General features: G+C 45.2%; 1 protein-coding gene across 2 annotated transcripts; it reads left to right on the top strand.

Moving 5' to 3' along the window:
- The first annotated feature begins 16,823 nt into the window (after positions 1-16,823).
- MCAM (melanoma cell adhesion molecule) lies at positions 16,824-24,497 on the top strand. 2 transcript variants are annotated; one of them, XM_016139376.2, is made up of 16 exons: positions 16,824-16,959; positions 18,694-18,818; positions 18,927-19,134; positions 19,225-19,295; positions 19,389-19,476; positions 20,398-20,577; positions 20,686-20,807; positions 20,892-21,054; positions 21,153-21,271; positions 21,343-21,484; positions 21,653-21,774; positions 21,884-22,025; positions 22,133-22,204; positions 22,365-22,512; positions 22,837-22,954; positions 23,443-24,497. In XM_016139376.2, the coding sequence occupies exons 1-16, from the start codon at positions 16,893-16,895 to the stop codon at positions 23,470-23,472; spliced, it is 1,917 nt and encodes a 638-aa protein (XP_015994862.2). In that variant the 5' UTR covers positions 16,824-16,892; the 3' UTR covers positions 23,473-24,497. The 2 variants fall into 2 exon arrangements, with proteins under 2 accessions (XP_015994862.2, XP_015994863.2); XM_016139377.2 differs by lacking the exon at positions 22,837-22,954.
- Positions 24,498-24,549: the final 52 nt, after the last annotated feature.

Here is a 24,549-nt window from a genome sequence, read left to right as displayed (position 1 = left end):
GGCATTCATTAGCAACTAGACAACCACTAGATGCCACTTTGTCCTGCGTATGCGTAAACTTTCACAACTATTGCCTATTAACCAATCGAAAGTAGTAAATATTTCTTCCTATCATAGAACTGCCACTGCCTTCACCTTATCCTGCCCTCCTTATCTGTAGCCAATGTAAATTCTATCAAAACAACTTACATCTTTCTTCTCCAAAACATAATGTATAAAAGCACTCAGCAATTCCAGGACTGCTTAGTTTTTCCACCTAGCCATGCTGCTAGTGGTGTAGACTTCATACTCCAAGACCTGGTCCTTTTCTGGCTAGAAATACAGCCTAATAAACCCTTTCTTGGAGTTAAATATGTGGTGACAGAAATAAATCTAACTATGGATAGTAAATACACAATGTAACATATATATATATTTAATAAATATATAATTGTATATAATGTAATATATGTATATAATATATATGCCTTACTGTTAAATTGTATACCTGAAATTTATTGTTAACCAATGGCACCATAATAAAAACATTTTTTAAAATAAAGAATAAAAATATAAACTTCTTTTAAAAAGGTTTCCAGCCATGGAAGTTAAGCTGTTTGTTTGTTTATTTAACAGTATGCAGCAAACCTTTACTGAGACAAGGGGATCCCAATAGTATTTACACTATATTGCAAAGCAAGAACTTCAGTTTCTAAAACTCCACTGGCTTTTCCCCTGGTGTCCCCCCAGACTCCAACTTCCCATTTTGTTATAGTATTTGATTTCACAGAAGTCTATTTCTACTGCCAATCCAATCTAAACTCTAACCACAAAATGCTAATCTCTCTAAACAATGAAAAATAACACAAAGACTTGTTTTAGCCTCCCGCCTAGATCATTGTCTATTATGGTTATGATTATTGATGTTTTTATTGTCTCACTTGCATTTTTTTTTTCAATTTCAAATCTTGGAGAATATGCTCACCTTCTTTTCAAGATACTTGATCCCACCACCCCTAACATTTCCTCTTCAAAAATCTTAACTTGTCCAGTGACAAGTTCTTAATCTATCTTCCTGCAACACTCAACACCAGTGACCACTTCCTCCACCCTTGGCCCCTGGACATTACCCTCTCCTGTCAGTCATGGCCCCTTCTCTTTACATGATGATTTTTAAATTTGTGTCTCCAGTCTGAATATCTCTGACAAAGTTCAGGTTTCAACTGCATCCTGAATATAGATGGCTCCTAGATATCTCACTGGTGCTTCAAATTCAATGTGTCCAAAATCAAACTTAGCAAATTTGCTGTGCCTGCACTGTGTGCAATTAACCAGCCAACTTTGCATACCAAGAAAGACCTTCTTGAAGTTGGTAGGATCCTGTAAGATAGTATTTCCATTAGTAGGGTACCAAGGCCTCCCCTCTGAGTGATCCAAGTTGTTATTCAGCCAAGACCACCTTGAGTGAGCCACAACCTTTGACTCAATTGGCAACCCAGCTGTAGGCAGGCAGAGGTTACCGGTAGCCAAAATTCTTGTGACAAATGAATTACTACAAAATATTCTTAAGCTAATAACATAATGGCTGAGAACACCATGTGACTACAATGCAAAAGAAGTGCTGGGATGGCCTCCCTCGTAGAAGCCAGTGTGCTTCCCAGTACCTAAAGGTTGTAAACCACTCCTCTTGAGGTGATCATGGAAACAGTAGTTTAATTTTGATTTAAGCAGTATCTCTACTAATTAAATAATGCTTCTTTCTCCTCCAGGACTGGGTTTCAGATAAAAGCTGGTTCAACCTCATAGTTGCCAAAGCAGGGGTCATCATCTATCTGGAAGCTGGGGAAGAAAAACTGGAGAGGGTCGATAGAAAGAACTGACACCATCTGACCTTAAGGAGAAAGTTCAAATTGTTTAGTAGTGTGAGTCCCAGTGATTGAGAAGAAAATAAATCAGATCATGAGAAAACTGAATGCCTGGAGTTGCTATCCTTGTGGAATTCTATAATGGAAGATGTAGTGAGGTGAACTTAAGCCCTCAGGCCTCTGCCCCCAAGGGGCCTACTGCAGCAACAACTGGTTTCTGCAGTTGTGCTAACTGCAGGACATTTTTATTCTGCTACGGTGAGAGAAGCTAGCTGAAACTAGAAGGGGTTTTTAGAGGTTGTGCGAGCTTGAGGATTAAGAGATGGAATAAAACTATGAAAGAATGTCTAATTCAGGAGTTTTATTTTGTAATATTGTGTGTACTATAACCCTCCCCTTCATCTTCCCATCAAGCATTCAGTAAAAATCTATGTTACTGCCATGGTTTTAAAATTGGATTCCTCCCCCCCCTCCTTTTTTTATTTAATTTTGTTTTTTAATTATGCATTTACAGGGTCTCAAAGTCAAATTATATTAAAAGGTGCATTCATAGAAGATTTACTTTCATCCTGCCCCCTCTACCCTGTTCCTTCCCAGTAACACCCAAGAGCCTCACAAATCACAAACATCCCCCTAAAAAAATGTTTTCCTTGGTCAATTCAGCCCCAGGGCTTCACTGGTATAGCAGAACCCACAACTCTAAACATCAGGTAGTAATAACTGTTTAGGCCCAGAGAAGTACTTCACCACATCTCATAACCCATGTTCTGAAAACATGAGGCAACTGTGTCTGAAAACCATGAAGATCTGTGGTATATGTGGAGTGGATTTGAGCAGTTGAAGCCCTTAGTTAAGAAAATAAATATATTATTTAACTAATCAAATCCTCTTGCTTTTCTTCCTGTTCCAATTGTTATTCTGGAAGTACTTGAAAATTAATGCAGTGGTTGCAATAGTGGCTGAGGAACATTTGCAATATCAATTCATATTCTTAAAATTTTGTGTATATGTAAGTCCAGATAAAACAAGCATACATGTTTAATTGGTTTTAGCCCTTTTTTGACTTCAGGAAAGGACTGGGGAAAAAAAGCAACTTACACTTTTAGGCATTTATAAGATTATTGAAGACAAGTCCATGATAACAGGACTCATATGTTAGTAAAGATAAAGTTGAACAAGCCAGAATTTTCACCAAAAATTCAGAACCTTTTTTTGTGCCATGTATCCTATATGACACACAGTTGAACTTGTTACTAGACCTGACCTCAATTGTGCTAATCACAATGACATTCTTTGGAAAATGAAAAGATTATATACAATATTTTCTGAATCTGCTCAAACATAAAATATCTTGAAAAAACACATTTGGCCTCACGACCACTCTTGGCCATGTGATGGGAACACTGACTAAATGCTGTTAAAACGAGTAGACTTAATTTAGACAAGATACTAAAAGAACTTGAAGAGTTAAGCAAAACAATAGAAGATTCTCAAATAAAGAGCAACTCATGGTCTCAAGTACAAAATTAAATTTCTCTTGAATATGCACTACCCACAGATATTTGAGATATCTGTTGCTTATTATTAACAATATTGACAAACGCTTAACAAAAAAATCTAAATTTGACTGCTTTTGTTTGTTTGTTTTAAAGTTGATGAACCAATATTGATACAATATCATTAGTAACTGTAGTCCATAGTTTACATTAAGGTTCACTCTTTGTGTTGTACATCATATGAGTTTTGACAAATGTATAATGCCATGTATCTACCATTACTGTATCATACAAAATATTTTTATTGCCCTAAAAATCCCCTGTGCTCCACCTATTCATCATTTTCCTCCTCTCAACCCCATTCCTGCCCCAACCCCCAGCTCCTAGCTCCTGGACATCACTGTCATCTTTACTATCTCCATAGTTTTGCCTTTTCCATAATATCATATCATTGGAGTCACACAGTAGATAGCCTTTTCTTATCCAAATACCAACCAGGCCCCACCCTGTTTAGCTTTTGAGATCAGACAAGATCTGGCGCGTTTAGGGCAGTATGGCCATAGACAGACAGTACGTAGCCCTTTCAAATTAGCTTATTTCACTGAGTAGTATGAATTTAGGGTTCCTCCATGTCTTTTTGTGACTTGATAGCTCACTTCTTTTTATCCCTGAACAATATTCCATCATATGGATGTACCTACCAGTTTGTTTGTCCATTCACTTATTGAAGAACATCTTGGTTGCTTCCAAGTTTTGGGAATTATGAATAAAGCTAGTATAAACATCCATAAGAAGGTTTTTGTATGGACATAAGTCTTCAACTCATTTGGGTAAATACCGAGAACGATTATTTGATCATATGGTACAGGTATGTTTGTAAGAAACTGCTATACTAACTTCCAAAGTGGCTGTACCATTTTATATTTCCACTAGCAATGAATGAGAGCTCCTGTTGCTCCACATCCTCTCCAGCATTTGGTGTTGTCAGTGTTTTGAATTTTAACCATTCTAATAGGTGTATAGTAGTATCTCATTGTTGTTTTAATTTGCAATTCTTCAGTGACAAATGACGCTGATGTTTTTACATTTGGATATTTATTGCTATCTGTAGATCTTCTTTGATGGGGTGTTTGATCAAGGTCTTTGGTGCATTTTTTAACTGAATTGTTTATTTTCTTATCATTAGGTTTTAAGTGTTCTTTGAACATTGTAAATTTGGATACCAGTTCTTTAGCAGATACATGTTTTGCAATATTTTCTCCAGGCTATGGCTTGTCTTTTCAGTCTTTTAACAGCATCTTTCACAGAACAGAAGTTTTTAATTTTTATGAAGTGCAACTTATCAATTTTTTCTTTCATGGATCATGCTGAAAATCATTGCCAAACCCAAAATCACTTAAATTTTCTCCTATGCCATCTAGAAGTTTTATAGTTTTGCATTTTACACATACATCTATGAGACGGAGTTAATTTTTGTGAACCATGTAATGTCCATGTCTAGATTTTGTATGTGACTGTACACTAGTTGTTTTACTTTCAAAAGGATTAAATAATTCTTTTTAAATTTTTAAATACTTTCTAAGTCTAAAAAAGCTTCATTTTAATATACTATAAGGAAACCAAGCTTGATAGTACACTCCGCTGGCAAAGCTCTGGGAAAACAGGCACTCCTATACATTTGCTAGTAGGAAAGCAAAAATGTTACCACCCAAACTGAGAGGAGTTTGGCAACATCTACAATATCTACATATGCATTATTACAAGACTGCAGTAATCAAGACACTGTGGTACTAGCATAAAAACAGATATTCATAAAGATCAGTGGATAGAATAGAGAGCCCAGAAATAAGCTTTCATATATATATGTTCAAATGATCTTTAACGAGGGTGCCAGGACCACTCAATGTCCCCATTCAGACAGTCTGTTTAACAAATAGCGTTAGAAAAACTGGATATACACATGCAAAGCATGAATTTAACACTTATCTTATACCATATACAAAAATTAACTGAAAATGGAATACAGATCTAAACATAAGAAACAAAATTATAAAATTCCTAGAAGAAAACAGGAAAAACTCCATGACATTGAATTTGACAATGATTTATTCAATGTGACACTAAAAGTACAAGTAACAAAGAAAAAGTAGACAAATAGGACTGCATCAAACTTGGAGACTTTTGTGCATCAGGCAACACAATCGACAGAGTAGTGGAGGCACCTACAGAGTGGGGAAAAGTATTTGCAGATGGTGTATCTAATGAGGGCTGGTGTCTGAAATGTGTGGAGAGCTCCTACAACTCAACCAGAGGATATCAAATGGCCCTACTGGGGGATGTATAGAGGACTTCAATGGACATTTCTCCAAAAATGATGTGCCTTTGGCCAGCAGGCATATGAGGGTGGTGCTCAGCATTCCAATCATCAGAGAGGTGATGGTAAGGCCAAGGTGGGATGGCTACTATCAAGGAAATAGCAGGTATTGGCAAGAAGTAGAGAGATGAGAGCTATTACACCCTGGTTGTGGGATTACAGAGTGGTGCAGCTGCTATAGAAAATCGTATGAAGTTTCCTCAAAAAATTAAAAATAGAACTATCACATAATTCGGCATTCTACTTCTGGGTATATATCCAATAGTATTGAAAGCAGGGTATCAAAGAGATATTTGCATAGCCATGTTCATAGCAGCACTATTCACAATAGCCAAGAAGTGGAAGCAACCCAAATGTCCACTGACAGATAAATGGATAAACAAAATGTGCTATATCCATACAATGGAATATTATTTGGCTATAAAAACAAATGAAATTCTGATACATGCTACAATATGGACAAAAGTTGAAAACATTATGTTTAGTGAAAGAAGCCAGTCACAATATGATAAATATTATATGATTCCACTCACATGAAGTATCTAAAGTAATCAAATACACAGAAACAGAAGGTAGAATGGTGGTTACTGCGAACTAGAAGGAGAAGGAAAGGAAGGGTTTTGTTTAATAGATATAGAACTTCCGTTTTTCAACAATGTGAATATGCTTAACACTACTGAACGGTACACTTAAAAATGGTTAAGATGGCAAATTTCATGTTGTGTTTTTTTACCACAATTTAAAAAATACAACAAAACGAAACAGTCTACATATGCTTTTACCCTTTGACCCAGCAATTTACTTTTAGGAATTTACTATTAACTTAAAACAAAATGAAAATTTATTGCAACACTATTTGTAATTGCAAAACATTTTAAACTTATCTGAAAGTCCAACAGGAGATTGATGGACAAAACTATGGTAGGTAAATCCAATGGAATACAATACAACTGTTAAAAGAAAAAAAGAATAAGGAAGATCTCCATAGTATAGGGTGATTTCCAGTTTACACTGTTATGTGAAAAAAACAAAGTGCAAAATATTAAATAGAGCATGGTACCTTTTGTGTAAGAAAGAAGATAATTAAGAAAACATTGAAAAAAAATAAAACACAGGAAGGTTAAACCAGAAAAATAATAAAATGAATTATCTACAGGGAGTAGGAGTGGAAAAAAGGGGTGGAAGGGATAGGAGAGGGAGTACCACTTCCTTGAGCATGCTTTTTTGTGTAAGTTTGACTTTTGGAAGCATGCTAATGCTCTACACATTTGAAAAATTAAATTAAACCAACAAAAATAACCCCAAAATAACCAAAACTGAATGCAAATAGAAATAAACAAACTCAACTATATTTCATATAAATAACGCAAGCACACAGAAAACAGGGAAGGAAGAACTATATGCCCTGGGGGGAAGGAAGGTCCTCTTGAGCTATTTTTATTAGCTTTGTTTTTCATAGTGGTATAAGCGTAGCAATACTGAAATATTGTTGGGAGCCAGAATATTTTCTTTGGAAAGAAGACAGAAATAAGGAATGCAGGAAAGCAAGGTAGAACTCCATGGAGCTAGATTACAATTGGAAGTTATCAGTATGAACGTGTGTTTTCTAATACACATTAGATATTAGATATATTAGATACCCAGTATATTAGATGTATATTATATATACGATATATACATTTTTCCCCTAGCTCTGTCCACTGAAAGGACCTAGATGCAATGATACCCCAGTAGCAATGAGCATACCTAGTGCCCAGATCTTAGTTTCTAACTATCATTCCCCACAAAAAGGAACCGCAGTTCCTTGGGGGAAATGGTTGGTTACAGAGCTAGAGCAAAGAAGCTGAAAGATGAACGTGGAACATCTTGTTGTGCCGGAAAGAAAGAAAGCAGTGCCAAAATTTATGAGAGTAGGCATTGCCAAAGGACACAGGAGCCAGCTCAAAGATAGCCAAATCTGGGTTAATTTCAGCATCAAAATAAATAAGGACAGTAATGGAATAAAATCCATCCAATAAAATAGAAATCCGTGAGTCCAAACTACTAATAAAAAGATACAGGTAAACAAGTAAGTGAGAAAGGCTCTTCCTTAGAGTTGAATGCTAAGTGACACACATGGAAGGAGTCTGGAAGTAGAAAATCATCATTTTGAAACCATTATAGTAAAAACTGGTTCCGGCCAGAACCATCAAGGGGTGCTAGGGTACATATTCCTTATGTAGTATTCCGGTCTAGGGTACATAATCATCATTTCGGCACAAGGATACAGCAGATAAATTCAAACTGACAAACAAGAAAGACAAGTCTGAGAAACTGTTGCAGTTTAAAGGAGAGCAATGAGACCTAAGGGCTAAATGCAACAGAGAATTCTGGAATGCATTCTGTAGTATAGGGGCAAACAAATGCCACGATAAATGTTAGTGGAACTCCTGTCAAACTGGAAGGTGAATTATAGATTAGAAATGCTTTGTATTAGTTTAAATCTTTTCAATTTGATAACTGTATTGTGGCTGTATAGGAGAATAATCTTTTAGGAAATTCTGAAGTATTAAGTTAATTTATCTTAGATATTTTGTTGACTTTAAATCATACAAAAATCATAGTTTTACATATTTTTTAATTTTGTCATTAGTATATTTGCGCACAAACTACTGTCCTGATTCATAAGGAAATAATTATACATATGTACACACACATATCAGATAAAATGTTCAAAAATTTTTAAATGTATTTAAAAAGTTAATTTAGAGAGAGAGAAATTTAAAAAACAAAAAATGCGACAAAATGTTAATAATCTGTGACTCTAGGTAAAGGATATACAAGGACCCTGTATTATCCTTGCACCTTTGCTGAATGTTTGAAATTATTTCAAAATAGAGTTAAATATATACATACGGAAACAAAAACAATAACATAAAAATGTTTGCATGGCCATAAAGGAAAAGATTCATACACAGATAATCCTCAAACTAATTTCTATAGTGAGTATCTTCTAGTCATAATTAAGTTACAGTCTCAATTGAAGAGAGAGTTGAAGAAATGTAACGACATACTGCTCTTTGGGGTTTTCTTTATAATACCTCAACATTAAAAAATTTGAAAAAGTAAACTTACGGAACACCAAATGGCTCTACATACTACTTTAAGAGATGGTGAAAATTACAATATAAATGATAAAGATTTGTATAATGAAAAAATATTTTCTGATATAATATTTATTATATGTAACTTCTTTACAATATTTGAACATGACATATAAAATTTATGATTCAATTCTGAATCTAAGTATTGCTTTTAAAAATATTAGTAACAATTTCAGTGTGGGGTAAAGTTTCTCCAAATTGAAACTAAGTTTTTAAACATCTAAGAAAAACAATAACTCAAGAAAGGTCAATTAATTTAGCATTACTGGCAATAGAATATACATTATCAGAAAATTTTTATTATAACAATATAATTAGAGACTGCTGAAATTCAAGCAAAAAAATTAATTTAATGAAATACTTATGTAACAGTTTATGAATTTTGTATAACATTATTATCTATCCAAACAGTGCTGACCCATCATGAGAACACCCAGCTATGTGCAATAATTAATTTATCTTCGATATTTTGTTGACTTAAAGTCATACAAAAATCATAGCTTAAAAAATTCTTTGATTTTGTCATTAGTATATTTGTCAAAGTAAGTGGATAGAGCGTATTTAACAGTTAGCTTTCAAATAATTCAAGTATTTCAACATATGAGGTGAGCCTTCATTTGTATTCTGACCTGGCCACACAAATATTAGGGGTGGCTTATTCCTGCCATCTCTCTTTAGGTAATTATTTTTATTTGATTTTGGTCCTTTCATTTTTTTTTTCTATTTGAAAGTACAAGTAGAGACATATAATATATAAAATGTTCATCCATTCTCATACAAGAGATAGTGTTCTATATATACAATGTTCTATACCTAGCTTTTTAATTTAAAGTTACTATATATTCTGGAGATCACTCCATATCAGCATATAAAAAGCATCTTTATTCTTTTAACAACTGCATTCTACTCCACTGTGTGGAGTTTTTTCAAAGATTGTTTTCAAGGCACTCAATAAAGTGTTGTGCCGCATCTCAAGTTCAATGTGGGAAAAAGCGGAGGATGCAAAGAGGATCTCAGTCACACGTGGGTGACATAAGAAAAGAAGTCCCCCTCACGCTTTATCTCTCATTCTAGTGTGAGGCTCTTAGGATCAGATGAATTGACTTGCTGAAAGTTAAAATAAGGCCATACACATTCTGCGTGTAGAGGCAGCATCCAGAGAGGGACTGGATGTTTCCATCTCAAGTCACGTGAGGGAGAGGACGAAACTGAGAAGAAAAATGGGACCCTGGAAAGTGGGGCCTTTTGTCTTTCCCCCTGGGGGCTGAACTATGATGGATCTAAACTGGTTTGTGGATGTCCCCCTGTTTAAAACTATTCATGCCATGTCCTGTTCTAGATAATTTACTATGGTTTACAAATCCTCTGTAATCTGGCCTCACGCCTCACTAAACTCATTCCTGCCTTCCAGGTTATGAACAAACTGCTACTAGTCACCTGCACATAACATGCTATGTAACACTTTAAACAGCACACATTACGTTCCATTTACCTGGTTACCTATCATTTCCTAAAATGAAATCTTCTTTGACCACCCAGGCTGGATTAAGTTACTGTTTTATGTGCATATTTGCACCCTAGTACTTGGCATATTGTATTATAATTGTTTATGTCTCTGTCCCCCTCACTGGAGAATAAGTTTTCTAAGACGAGGACCTTGTTCTAGTTATTATCCTATCCTATCTCACAATATCCTTGTTCAGAGTAATGGGATAGAGAAGGGAACCACCACAATGCCCTTTTCCTTCACCTCAAATATTCTCTATCCACAAGTCATCTTTATTTTTACTACAGTGCTGTCATCTTTCAGAAAAAAATTGAAATGAGGCCCAAGAGTCTGATTTCTCCAACTCATCAATCCTGCTTCTCAGTCCCCAGATATTCCTACCTACGTAAGATGAGGTAATAGTTCAAACTAGGAGCACCAGGGGGCGCTCTCAGGCAAAGAAGAAATGGTGAAACCATTGTAAACCTAAGTTCCAATTTCATCACATTTGGCCATTGCTCAAGAACCTGCAGTAGCTCCCCATTGCCGACTCTATGTTAAGATCCAAGTTCCTCCCTCATTAGTAAATCCAACATGTATGTACCCTCTACCCTGCTGAATTCTAGTTAGCCATGTAACACTCTTTATTGAGTAGCAGCTATTTGCATAAGGGTGGTTCCAACAGTGGCTAAAGCTCTCCTCAAGGTACTCCAAGTAAACATATAATGAAAATGAGAGTACTGGGCTTTCTCTCCAAATATAATTTCAAACCATGTTACCTAGCCTCCCATTCAGTCCCACCTTCTAGCCAAAAGACTACTTTGAAACTTCTTATAGAGAAATTCTGCAGTTGTCATTTCTTCAGTCTCATTCTTCTCTCTTTGCATGGGCCGTTTCCCTGCCTAGAATGATCTTTCCTCACTCCTGCCCTACCTAAACCTAACTTCTCATTGAAGCCTCCGTGATTCCAGAAAGTGTGGCTGGTCCTGGCTAGCGCAGGCAGAGGCTCACATTCTCTTTTCTGAATCCCTATTGCACTTCCTGTTTACACCACATCATTCAGTGGTATTCAATCCATGACTTTCATTTTCATTATATGTTTACTTAATACAGCTGTAAACTATTATAGGCGTGATGCACAGGTTTTAGAGTTAGATAAATTTTGGTTCAAATTTTAGTTCCTTGGGGTGATGAAAAAATTCTGGAACTAGACAGTAGTGATGATTGCATGACATTGTGAATGTACTTCATGACACTGAATTGTACATTTAAAATGGTTAAGAGGATAAAGTTTATGTTATATGTGTGTTATCACAATAAAATAATGTAGTTCCAGCACTCCCAGGCTATTTGCCTTTAGGTCATGTAATTCTTTGTACTTTTTTTTTTTTTTTTTGCAAAGATCAAATAAGTATCAGTGATAAAAATGACTCTTAAGTGAAACATCTAAGTTGTAGAGCACCGTACAAATGTTAGATATGATTAGCTTCTTCCTTCATTTTGAGCACTGCCATGTTCCCTCTGAACAGCTACTGTTCAGTCATTTGCCCAAGGTGAACAAAGTGACAGGACTGCCTCAGAGCCACTGACTGATTCCTTCATGGAGTTTACAGCAAGCTGTTTAAGACCCAAGTTGAACAAGCACTTTCCTGTATGACAGGAATGTGAAGGGAACTTGCCACGGGAGAGCACAGCCTGGTCTGATCTAGTCTTGAACTTTTCTCACTCCAAATCCTGTATTCTCTCCACCTTTCAAGTTCTCTTGAAGCCCCAGCCGCTGGGATGTGGGTCAGGGAGGCAGGGAGGGAGCAGACTCCAGCTTGCCTCCCCTCTTTTCTTTCCTCCCACCTTTCCCCACTCCACCAAGATCAGCTGTGGCAACTACAGCGGGGTCATAGGCCCTACCAGGGATGCAGTGGAACAAGGCTCCCTCCTCCAGTACTCCTCCTGGGTTGCTCCAAGCTCAATGCGAAAGGGAAAACTAATGTAGAAGTGGCCTTCAAGTAGGTGAGGTTCCCAGAGACCCAGAACTAGCATCCCTAGGTTTCCCATTTCTCTCCTGTAGACTAGCTGGCCATTCCTCAGGGATAATTCAAAATCAAATTTAAACAGCTTTCTGGGGACATTCCTCCCTCTACCCCAGGGTTGGTGGTATTTTGGAAAGCGGATATGTAATTCTCTGCGTGGGAGAGGTGTAACCTCCCAGTATCCTGTTCACATCCCTCTTCCCTGGCCCACAACATGCTTCATTCCCAAAATTTAAGGTGGGAGGAGCAGGTGGGAAAGAGTTTAGGCCCTCAGAGGCCAGAGAACTGACATCCAGGATTGGAGGTGGGAGGGTCCATTATTAGAGATGACAGGTGTGGGTCCCGCAGAGCTAGAGGGAGACTCAAAAAACCCCCACCACTGTCCCAATGCTGAAATCCTGGCTGGAGGGTCCTACTCTTTCCTTGACAGATGGGATAGCAAGCAGACTGAATCAAGCTGCCAGCCCTGTGCTGGGAAAGGCCTGGAGACAGGATTCTGAGCTTCCGGAGAGCCCCAGAGTCCCCCGCCTCCATACACACACACCATGCCCCACCCAGCATGAGCCTCTCTGGCCCGGCCTGAGGCTGGGTCTGAGCATTTATGGTAATGTTTGGGTTGCTGCAAGTTGCAGCCAGATACCCCGCCTCCCCGCAGCCTCCACTGGGCAAGACCTGGGGAGCAGGGGCTCCTGGGATGCCTTGGGATCCCCTGGGCTGTGGCCCTGGGTGCTGGAGGGCTGTCCACTTGGAGAGGCCCCTGGGGTCAGAGGAGACAAAAGTGACAAACAGTCCCCTGGCTAAGGATTCAGCATGATGGGGACCAGGATGGAACGGCTGTGGATACCCTCAACACCCCCCTACACTCTGTCCCCTCCCTCTGACCGAAGGGTCCCTCCTCCCCAGGAAGAGTTCCTGTACATACATCCACATCCTCTTTCTCCTCTCCCCCAACTCCTTGGCAGGAAAGGGGCTGAGAGGAGAGGCCAGCAGCTCCCAGGGGAGTCATTGGAATGCTGGGAGCCTGGGAACAGACCCTGCAGTTCCTGGGAAAGCCAGGGTATGGGAATCCTACCCATAGCCCCCTCCCCAGGATGGCCCACTGATGCCAGAGACCCTAGCTCCCTAACAGGGGGCTTTGTGTGAGTGGAAAACCCTCTTGTCCAAGCCCCAGCCTGGCTGGACCCCAGAGTTCAGTAGGCCAGCTGTGATGAAAACCCCCGCCCCCCACCCTTCTCAGGCCCTGCCTGCTCTGACATTTGTAAGGAGCCATTGTGCTGCTCACCCCCTCCCCCTCCCCTTTTCTGGACCCCTGTACAATGGGGCCTTTGCCGCCTCCAGCACTCAGGGTGGAGATGAACTCACTCACGTTTGTTCCAAGTTTAAAATAGCTCCTCCCATCCCCCAAAGTCACCTTCCTCCTCCACAGTGTTTCTGGAGCCCACCTCAATCCAGACAGGTACCCCCTCCCTCCTGTTCTATGTCAGGTGTGAAGGAAATGGGTGACAGTGTGTCTCACCAGGATAGGGGCTGCTTCCCCCCATTCAATCTCTTCCCCACGTCTTCCACCCAGCCCCCCAGTATCCGGTTTCCTGCCATAATGATGTCCTCAGCAACAACTGCCCTCACCTACCTCCCACCCTGTTTTTTGTTCCCTCCACACATTTTCCTCCCAATTAAGACCCCCATTCTGGAAAAATTCTCCTACCTCCCCTACAACCCAGATTGAACCCTATTTTCCAGCCAGTCAAGGGGGTTTCCCAGCCTCTATTATTGCCAAGATTGCTGGGCCACCCTCCTCCACCTCTAGCTCCTTCTCATTACAGCTGCAAACTTGTCTTCATCAGCTTCCTTCCTCTGTCCAGCCTGCCCCTTCTCACATCCTCCTGACAGAGGCTCCTGGACCAGAAGGGTGGGTGGGAAGCCACTGTGTCCACCGTGCCAGAGCCGAGGAAGGGCTCCTAGGTTCAGATTTCACCCCACTAAGCCTCTGAGGCAGATCCATCCTTGTCTTTTTACCTCCAACTCCACTGCAGCTGTGACTCCACTCTTCTCCACTTCTCCTTAAAATGAAATGAAAGCTCCACCCGCCCTTGAGACTTTAGCTGAGAGACCCAGAACATGGCCAACACCCTGTCCAGCCTCAGTGTCTCTGCCTGTGGTCAGACCTATGCCAGAGAGACACAACAAAGGGCCTTCCACAGAGCAAGTCCTCTCGTCTGAATAGCCCAGGTCTACCATGGGGGTTCAGGAAAGCAGCCTTCCTATCCCTTCCTTCTGCAGAGAAATCAAACAAAGAATTAGGACTCTGGCCTGGGGCCTCTTCTTCTGACCTTGGCCTACCTCTGGATAAAGGTGCTTCTAACCTAGTCCAGGAGTGAGAGTCTCTGCTGGTAGAAGACCCATCATTGCCTCCTTTGTCTCCCCTCCTGCTGGATCTCAATCCTCTTGCTGCGAATTCTTCCTCTGTACCTTCTCTTTCCTGTGACTGCTGAAGCTCTATCTTCTGGCATTTTAGAGGGGCTAGAGAGCTGCTCCCTCTACACTGTTCTGCCCATTTCCTTCCTGTTTCCAGTCCACTCTAAATCCCCTCTGAAGTTTTGACCTCTCTGGTGCGCCCCTCATTAAGTCATCCCAATATGTCTGCCCCCTGTTTGCTCAGATTGTCCCATGCTACTTGCTTCATTAAAGGACAATCTCTTGTGTTTATTTGGTGGGGCCAAGTAGGGAAAGGATGTCACTCTGGCCTCTAATCTCATTTCCCCTTCACTGCAGAGATAGCTTCTCTACCCCCACCTCGCTTCACTCTCCTCAGGCAGAATAATTCTGAACTGACTGTCCTTGGTGGTTAGCTGGCATTGTTTTCAGGCTGGAGAGAGGAGAATAATTAGTTAATGGTGTTAAGGGAAAGGGGAGAGGGGAGAGGAAGTGGAGTTCCACGCCCAGCTTTGAGCTTGTCAGGGCAAATAGCATCCTTCAGCCATTCCTGCTCCTGCCTCTGCAGACAAACGAGCTCATCCATTCCACTCTGGGCCCTAGGCCAGTCCATACATTCATTCTGGGAGACTGGGAGCCATGGTCCTTGTCTTTCTCTCTTCACCCTGGCTCCAGGCCCCTGGCTTGGCCAGCTTGGCACGGCCCCTGGCTGGAGACTAATGGAGAGGGAGGAAGGGATTAGCAAGGTTCTGAAAGAAAGAAAGGCTGATGTGGTTTGCGAGTCATCTCTGCATCATCAAAACACCATCTCAGAGCATTTTCTCAAGTCACCTGTCCATCTCTGGTGTTTGCTGCCTCACCCTGCTCCTCCCCCAACCAGCAGAAAGTCTGCCAGGCTAGGTGACAGGCCTCCACCCCAAATCTAAGCCCCTATTTGACCCTCCTTGCTGAAGGAGTTCCAAGGACCAGGGTGCTGGGTCTCTTTGAGGCAAGAGCCCATTCCACTTCCCAGAGCCTTAGTTCAAGAAGCCAGGAGAAGGGGAAGAAGGGGAGTTGTAGATTCCCCTCCTGCCAGGCTGTCTGAAACTAGATGTGACTCCTCCCCCTCCCCCACCCCCAGGTGCTGAGCTCTTGAGCTCCCATCTATGATCTATCTATGGATTTGGGGGAGCCTGGAGGTGGATGGGTTGAGAGGGGTGGAGCCTTGCTGCAGGGGGTCCTTTCAACTATCAGAAACAGCAACAGATTTTCAGGGTTCAAGCTGCAGTCCTTTCACATATTAATTCTTTCTTCCCCTCTTTTCTTCATTCAGGTGAGGGGAAACTAAGTCCAAAGCTAAGTTCAATGAGTGAAGAGGGCAAAAAACAATTCAAAAGGCCTGGACTTGGACGAGTATGAAAACCTTGGGCCAGTGAATTCAGCTACCTCCCTCCTTCCTTCAGTCAAGGACAGACTTACAGGAGTTTAAGTTTGAAAGGACAGCCCATAAGGCACCATCTCCACTCCCCAATACCTCTCAGTCTGTGGGATCTGGCCCAGGGTTCTTCCCTCAAAGCTACCAGGACTGCGAGGCGTGGGGGCAGTGCCAGGCCGGCAGCAGCCACAATGGTGCAATCGTTCTGGGAAGCGACCGTGGCCGGCCGATTTCTCTGTGGCAGGGGTCCGGCCGGGTAGAGGAGAAGGCGGGGAGAGGAGCCTGAATGGAAGGCCCCCACTGAGGACACCAAGGCCGGCTGGTAGATGCAGAGCGAGGGTGAAGAATCGTCGGTTCTGACCGGAACGACTCTGGGCATCCGAGCCAGCTTTTCCTTGCTACCGCCTCAGCCGCTCTGCTCGGCCTGAGACACCTGTCTCTGCCCCCTCACCCTTCCCTAGCTGGGGGCTGGGAGGCAGGCTGTGGCCTGCCTCTGCGCGGGGTTGCTCCACTCGACTCCCGGCTTCGCGGCGCGGGCCCCGCCACACACTCAGGGCGGGGGCGGGGGGCTGCGGGGCGGGGCCTCCCGGGGGCCAGGGCCCCCCCCGCCCCCCTGACGTAAGCCCGGGCGGCCGCGAGCTCGCTCACTTGGCGCTCTCCCTCAGGCCGGGAAGCATGGGTCTGTCCAGGCTTGTCTGCGCCTTCTTACTCGCCGCCTGCTGCTGCGGTCGCCACGCCGCGGGTGAGTTAGATCGCTTGGGGGCCTGCCCTGTGAAGGGCCCGGCCGGGGGTCTTCGGCGGAGCGTTCCGGGAGCGGATCTGGCTTCGCGGCGGGGGCCGGCGCTTTGCGCTCCAGCACGCGCCGCTCCTTCCCGGATCCCTGGCGCACAGCACTCTTCTTCGCATTCAGTTTGCAGCCTCTAATTCGAGTGTCCCCGGAGCAAGAGTAGGAGGCGGGAGGAGGCTGCCGCCCGGGGTGAGGAGGAGTAGAGCCGAGCCTCTTGGGGCGCTGGGGAGAGCTCTTCTTTAGGTACTTACTCTGGGCGCCTGCAGTTGGAGCGGTGACGGGAGGCGCAGCTAGAGAGTATCATCCCCAAATCGTAAATTCCGCTCCCGCCTGTTGCTGGAAAAGGCAGCTTTCTTAACTGGAGGGGGTGCTCCGACCCCTCCTTCTCCCGCCTGGGCTTCGAGCCAGGCTGGAGGTAAACGAGGCGGGGAGGGACGGCGGTTCCCACCCGAGTTGGGCGTTGGCAGGGGCTGGGGGACGGTGCGGGTCGCCTCGCGTGTACCGGGTGATGGGCTCACAGGTGGCAGAGACGAAGGATTGAGAGTTCCCAGAGTGGAAGCGCCCCTGACTTGTTACATCTCCAGGAATGGGACCGCATTTAGGTGGGAAGAGCGCCTGTGCACGAATTCCTGGGAGCCGGACCTCCCGGGTCCACGCTGCCCTTGTATGGCCCGCAGTGGGGTCGCGTGTTTCTCTTGGCTCCTTCCAGCAGACTGCAGCCGCTCTCCAGCTGGGAAAGGGGAGGGCTAGGCAATACCCAGGTCGCTGGCCTGATGCCCAGTGCCGACAGCGTCCCTGGGGTACCCCTGGCTGCTGACTTCCCAAGCTGACTGTATTTCTGGAGAAAGGGCTAAACGAGGCTCCACAACGGCAGGAAGTTCAGCCCCCACCCTGCCCTGCTCTTCTAGCTCTGGGGAAACAAAAATCAGGCATCTGAGGCTTCTGCTCAGGGTCGGAAACCACTTCGTCTGTCCTTGTCCAGAGCCAGCCCAGGGCAACAACCCAGGCATCCCAGAATCCAGCCAGATGAGATGGAGTGACATCACCTCCTCACAGGGCAGCCAGCACGCTGGCACCACTGACGTCATTCCTGCCCACTGCCTGGCCCTTGCCTTGACCCCTGGGGGTCACTCTAACCCCTCCCCACTCACAAGACTCCCAGGATGGGGTCCCAGGAATGTGTAGGATGTTGATGGAGGTGCTGCTTAGGGAGCTTCTGGCTAGGATTGGCCTACTGAGTCTTGTGAGGAATTCGAGGAGGGTATTTGGGGGGCAAAAGGTAGTGATGTCTTCTTCTGGATGTGAGAGCACAAAGGGGCTTGTGTGCCCCAGCCTGGCACATGCCTTACATTCCCAAAATCTGAGATCACTCAGAGAGGGGGGGCCCTGGAAGGAAAGGAGCCTTCCTCTTGGCCCAGAGCCTGGGTTGCCCCTCTGCCAGCCTCATCTGGGAGATGCCTGGTGCTCAGGGTCTCTGCTTCAATGACCAGAGATAACCATCCCAACTGCTTTGAACTGGGAGAAGGCTGGCCGGGTGCAGAGGGTAGAGAGTGGATTGAAGGTTAAGAGAGGACAGAGGCCTCTTCAGACTCTCAAAGTGGCAGGAAGAACAGCTGCAGAGAGGGGAGGGGATGGAGAGCAGCTGGAGCTGACACAACTGCTGAAGTGTTCCTCCTCCCTCACCTTCAGGTGTGCCTGGAGAGGTGGAGCAGCCTGAGCCTGAGCTGGTGGAGGTAGAAGTGGGCAGCACAGCCCTTCTCAAGTGTGGTCCTTCCCATTCCCAGGGCAACTTCAGCCATGTTGATTGGTTTTCTGTGAGTGCTAGGGCTCCAGAGAGGGCAGTGGGGTGGGGGAGGGGAGGTGGTGGCTGTACCCTTCATGTAGGCCCAGGACCCCCACCTCCTCTACCACCCTCCCCTTAGGTCCACAAAGAGAAGCCGACACTCATCTTCCGCGTGCGCCAGGGCCAGGGTCAGAGCGAACCTGGGGAGTACCAGCACCGACTCAGCCTCCAGGACAAGGGGACTACTCTTGCCCTGACATATGTCACCCCCCATGATGAGCGCATCTTCCTGTGCCAGGGCAAGCGCCCTCGGTCCCAGGAGCACCGCATCCAGCTCCGTGTCTACAGTGAGTGCCCCATCTGATAGGTGTACCTTGTGGGCAGTGGGTCATATGAAGTGCCGGTCTCATGCTCCTCTTCATTTCTCTCCCTTGCAGAGGCTCCAGAGGAGCCAAGCATCCAGGTCAATGCTTTGGGCATTCCTATAAACAGTAGGGAGCCTGAGGAGGTGAGATATGCCAGGGTGGGTAGGTGGTAAGTAGAAGCTAAGGCGGGTCTTGGTGGGGTCTCAGGGCAGGGAAACTCACCCTGTCCTTCTTAGGTTGCTACATGTGTGGGACGGAATGGGTACCCCATTCCTCAAGTCGTTTGGTACAAGAATGGCCAGCCCCTGAAGGAGGAGAAGAACCGTGAGTAGCCCTCTCAGCCCTTTAAAGTCATGCTTATGGCACCACACACAGACCACCTAACATTTGATTTTACTTTTTTTTTAAGTACACAAGTGTTGCTTGAAAATATTATTATACGAATTTAAACCGTACAGAAAATCTAGAAGGAAGATTTCCTTCCTGCCCCAGAAGTAAGCTCTATCAATGTGTGTTCTTTTAAGCCTATTTCTATGTACTTACACATGTTAATAAATCTAGGAATATACAAGCTTTTGTTTTTTGTTAGCTAAATGAGTGGTTCTCAACCAGGGATGATTTTACTCCCCCTCCAGGACATTTTTCAATGTTTGGAGATATTTTTGGTTGTCACGAATGGAGGGGTGCTATTGGCATCTAATGGGCAGAGGCCGGAGATGGTGCTAAACATTCTACAGTGCACAGCACAGCCCCACAACGATCATCTGGCCGAAAACATCAGTAGTGCTGAGGCTGAGAAACCCTAACCTAAATAGTATTGTGTGGTCTACATTGTTATACACTTTTGTTTTCCTTTTGACAATGAGTCTTGGAAATCTTTCCAGGTTAGTCTATTTAGATCTACCTGATTATTTAGCCTACTGCCCAGGATTCCATAGGATGTATATAATGTAATTTAGTTAACCATTCATTAAGTGGACATCTAGAATGTTTCCTCATTTCTTTTTTCCATTTGAAGCACTATTTCCACACATCCTGGTATATGTGCGCCTGTGTAAGTGTTTGTCCAGGGTAGAAAATGAGCAGTGAAACTTCTGGGTTGAAAGGTGTCAACTTGCCATTTGTACCTTGCCCTTAGCAGGTGGTAGGGTCCCTTTAGGTCCCCCTTGCCAACCCTTGAGGAGACTGTGAGTGGTTTGGAGGCAGGGCTGAGGCCTGGCTCTTCTCCCCTTCCTCCCTGCCTAGGGGTCCACATTCAGTCGTCCCAGATCGTAGAGTCAAGTGGTTTGTACACCTTACGGAGTGTTCTCAAGGCACAGCTTCTTAAGGAGGACAAGGATGCCCAATTTTACTGTGAGCTTAACTACCGGCTGCCTAGTGGGAACCACATGAAGGAATCAAGGGAAGTCACTGTCCCTGTTTTCTGTGAGTACTAACCATTACACGGGGGCTGAGCCTGGGGGAGACACCTGCTAGCCTCTTCTTGCCCAGCTTGGGCAGTGTGAGCTGAGAGCTAGCCCCTTTGCTGTGCAGACCCAGCGGAGAAAGTGTGGTTGGAAGTAGAGCCTGTAGGAATGCTGAAGGAAGGGGACCGTGTGGAAATCAGGTGTCTGGCTGATGGCAACCCTCCACCCCACTTCAGCATCAGTAAGCAGGTGTGGAGGGCCTGAGGCCTGGTGCAGACAGGGAGGTAAGAGGGGCTGGAGGTGCATTCTGCTTACCCTTTCATCCTCTCCCAGAATCTCAGCACCAAGGAGATGGAGGAGGAGACAACCGATGACAATGGGGTCCTGGTCTTGGCGCGCGCCCAGAAGGAGCACAGTGGACTTTACGAGTGTCAGGGCCTGGACTTGGAAACCATGGCATCACTACTGAGTGGCCAACAGGAGCTGCTGGTGAACTGTGAGGGGCTGGGGCTCAGTTCCAGGGACCAGGCTGGGGCAAGAGGGACTCTGCCCTGTCCTGCCCCAAGCAGGCTGACATTGTTGCTGTGTCCCCAGATGTGTCTGATATCCGGGTGAGCCCCCCAGCCCCTGAGAGTGAGGAGGGCAGCAGCCTTACGCTGACCTGTGAGGCAGAGAGTAACCAGGCCCTTGAGTTCCAGTGGCTGAGAGAAAAGGTACCCTGGTGGCCTTGGGACTATGGGGTAGGTGGAGCTGGGAATGACCTCTGACATGTCTCTCACTCCAGACAGGCCAGGTGCTGAAAAAGGGGCCTGTGCTCCAATTACACAACCTGAAACGGGAAGCAGGGGGAGGCTACCGCTGCGTGGCATCTGTGCCTAGTGTACCCGGCCTAAACCGCACACAGCTGGTCAACGTGGCCATTTTTGGTGAGGCCCTCTTGGCAGAAATCAGGTGGCCCCTTGAAGCCACCCCAAGCTGTGTGGTTTCAAGCTCTTTGAGGACAACAAGCCACCCACTGCCCTGGGGCGCTTTGTGGGGATAGGGGAGGTTGGTTAATGTAGTTTGCTGCCTCACCCTACCCTCTGCCTTTCCAGGGCCCCCATGGATGGCATTAAAGGAGAGGAAGATGTGGGTACAGGAGAACGTGGTGTTGAATCTCTCTTGTGAAGCATCAGGACATCCTCGGCCCACCATTTCCTGGAATGTTGAGGGCTTGGTGAGCTGGCACATCTCATCTTTTTGTGCTCTTATTAATCCCTGCCCAGGCTTTGCTGCCATAACTGGACATCCTCCCCAACCCCTGAGCTGTGCCTCCTTCGTTGTAGACAAGTGAACAAGACCAGGATCCGCAGAGCATCCTGAGCATCCTGAATGTCCTTGTGACTCCAGAGCTGTTGGAGACAGGTGCTGAATGTGTGGCCTCCAACTCCCTGGGCAAAAACACTACAATCATTTTGCTGGAGCTGGGTAAGGGCCTTGTCCTGCAGAGTATGGCAGGAGCACACCCAAGCATAGACATCAGCTTGTGCTCTTCTTAACCCCTGTCCCAATCCATTTAACTGCTCTCCCAACAGACTCCAATAGTACCACTGGCCTCAGCATCTCCACTGTCAGTCCTCATACCAGAGCCAACGGTACTTCCACAGGTAAGCCAGGTCTGGCCCAAGAATAGGGCCATACCAGGGCATCTTCATTCTGCCCTGATCGTCCTTGGGAATTCCTGCCAGGAAAGGTGAGCATGGCTCATCTTCTGTCAGCCCTAGGTTGGGTGGGCAGAGAGTGACTAAAAGTGTCTTTGTGGGACAGAGAAAAAGCTGCCAGAGCCTGAAAGTAAAGGTGTGGTCATCGTTGCTGTGACCGTGTGCGTCCTGGTCCTGGCTGTGCTGGGTGCTGTCCTCTATTTCTTCTACAAGAAGGGCAAGCTGCCATGTGGGCGGTCAGGAAAACAAGAGATGTAAGCACAGTTCCTAGCACCCCGCCCACACCCCATCTCATGCTACCCAGCTTGCTGCCTCCTGGGGATGTTCCCCTGCCTGCCCCAGTGCCCACTTGCCCCTTAGGAGTGGGAGTGGGATACCGGGTCTGAGCACTCTCTGCTTTACTGCCCCACTACCTAGCTTCCATCACCCACGCCTCCGTTTCATTCATAACCTGTTTCCCTCCCCTGCGTTGGCCCCAGAACACCGAAGAGCTCATCACCTGGTCCAAGTCCTTCCCAAAAGCCCGTCCTTCCCTTGACCCTGAGTTGCCAACCTCTTGCCTCCCTCCCTCCTCCCAGCACGCTGTCCCCGTCTCGTAAGAGTGAATTTGTAGTTGAAGTTAAGTCAGATAAGCTCCCAGAAGAGATGGGCCTCCTACAGGGCAGCAACGGTGACAAGAGGGCTCCAGGAGACCAGGTAGGAGGCAGTTCCTATGGCCAGTGCCTGACACAGCCTCAGGGATTGGGAGCAACAGGGACTAATAGTTCTAATTCCCCTGAACACTAACACCTTCTGTCTTTCATTCTCTGTTTGAGGTTGGGAGCAGACCCTATCTCATCCTCATAACACTACTCACAGATGGTAGGGCCAGGCAAGTAGCTGAGGGACCCTGGAAAGGGTAGCTACCAAGACTGAGAGCAAAGACCCTGTCCCATCCCATCACCCTTTCCTGAACAGTCTTTGTGGCTCAGGTCATGAGGCACAAAGTGTGGCCCAGTCTGACTTGGGGGCTAGATTCTCCTCCCCTGCCCTGTCATATCCACCTTTGCCTCTTCGCTCCAGGCTGCTGCACCTAGTTCATCAGCTTATGCTTCAGTTCCTCCTCACTTCTAGTGCTCACACCCTGAACTCTGGTCACTATCTTCACATTCCCCTCTTATTTATCCTCTTCCTCCATTTTTTAGGGAGAGAAATATATCGATCTGAGGCACTAACCACTGAATCACACTGAACTCTCCTCCCTGCCTGGACATGTCCCCTGCTCACCCTCGTCTCCAGCACTCAGGATGGTCACTATGGCCTCTAAAGTGGATGACAGAGAAACCCCTGCTCCGGCTCACCTGCAGATCCCATTTCAGAAGGCCAATGGGCTAGGACCAGAACCATCCTGAGAACCTGATGTGGCCCTGAAAGCCCCCTCCTCAGGGACCAATCCACTACTATCTCAATTTGTTGAGTGATGCTCATCCCAAGGAGGAGACCTCAATATTCCAGTAATGGGTAGGAGTTTCTTATAGACTGTTTCCCTTTACACGTTATGGATGTAAATACTCGTCTTCTACCAGCAGCTATTGAATTAGGTAGCCTATTTATCTTGAGCTGATTTCCTGCCCCAAAGGCTGGCTTTGTAATTCTGTTGTGTCACTGAAGTGAAGATGCACTGAGCCCAGGCCCCTTTCCACTGGTAAAGTATGTTATTCACAATGGTTCTGGAGAGTACCCCAGCAGTTATCTGGAAGCAATTGCCTGCCTGGTTCGAGTCCCTTTTGTGACACTCCTTTCTCTGGGCAGCAGCCAGAAACTGGTGTTATTCCTTAAAAGATTTGCTGGGTGTATCTCATTGTCCCTGCAGTGTGGAAGCTGTGCACTATTTTTCAGAGTTAAGGCCATTGAGCCTGAGCTATATTTGTTTGGCTCCCATAGCCCTCTCAAGGGATAATTTGAGACTGAAAACTGAGAGTAGGGGACAGAGATGAGTTCCAGATGGTCCTTTATGGGGATTAAGGTTATACTAGCACCAAACTCCCACAAACTGAGCAGATGGGCCTAGAACCCAAGAGGGGCCCTAATGGGAAGATGGTACTTTATGGACGAGAAATGGGGGCCTGGCTAGATTTTGAGGTGTGTGTGTGTGCACGCACATGTCTGTATGTATATATGTTTTGTTGTGTGTAAATTTGCAGATTGTTTCCTTTATATGTGTATATACGTGAAAAATAAAGCTTAATTGTCCCAGAAATCTTATACTGCTTTTTATTTATCACGGAGCCATGGGGCAACCTGAGGCCTGC

This window comes from Rousettus aegyptiacus, unplaced genomic scaffold (assembly GCF_014176215.1).
Source record: "Rousettus aegyptiacus isolate mRouAeg1 unplaced genomic scaffold, mRouAeg1.p scaffold_m13_p_5, whole genome shotgun sequence".
In the NCBI taxonomy this organism is placed as follows: Eukaryota; Metazoa; Chordata; class Mammalia; order Chiroptera; family Pteropodidae; genus Rousettus; species Rousettus aegyptiacus.
This window is presented reverse-complemented; position numbering and strand designations above follow the sequence as displayed.

Bases quoted from the DNA above. Each gene is read 5' to 3' on its own strand.
- MCAM (XM_016139376.2), top strand. From the start codon at position 16,893: ATGGGTCTGTCCAGGCTTGTCTGCGCCTTCTTACTCGCCGCCTGCTGC. The intron at 22,205-22,364 runs GTAAGCCAGGTC...TTTGTGGGACAG, and splicing joins AGCCAACGGTACTTCCACAG to AGAAAAAGCTGCCAGAGCCT. The intron at 22,513-22,836 runs GTAAGCACAGTT...CCCTCCTCCCAG, and splicing joins CGGTCAGGAAAACAAGAGAT to CACGCTGTCCCCGTCTCGTA.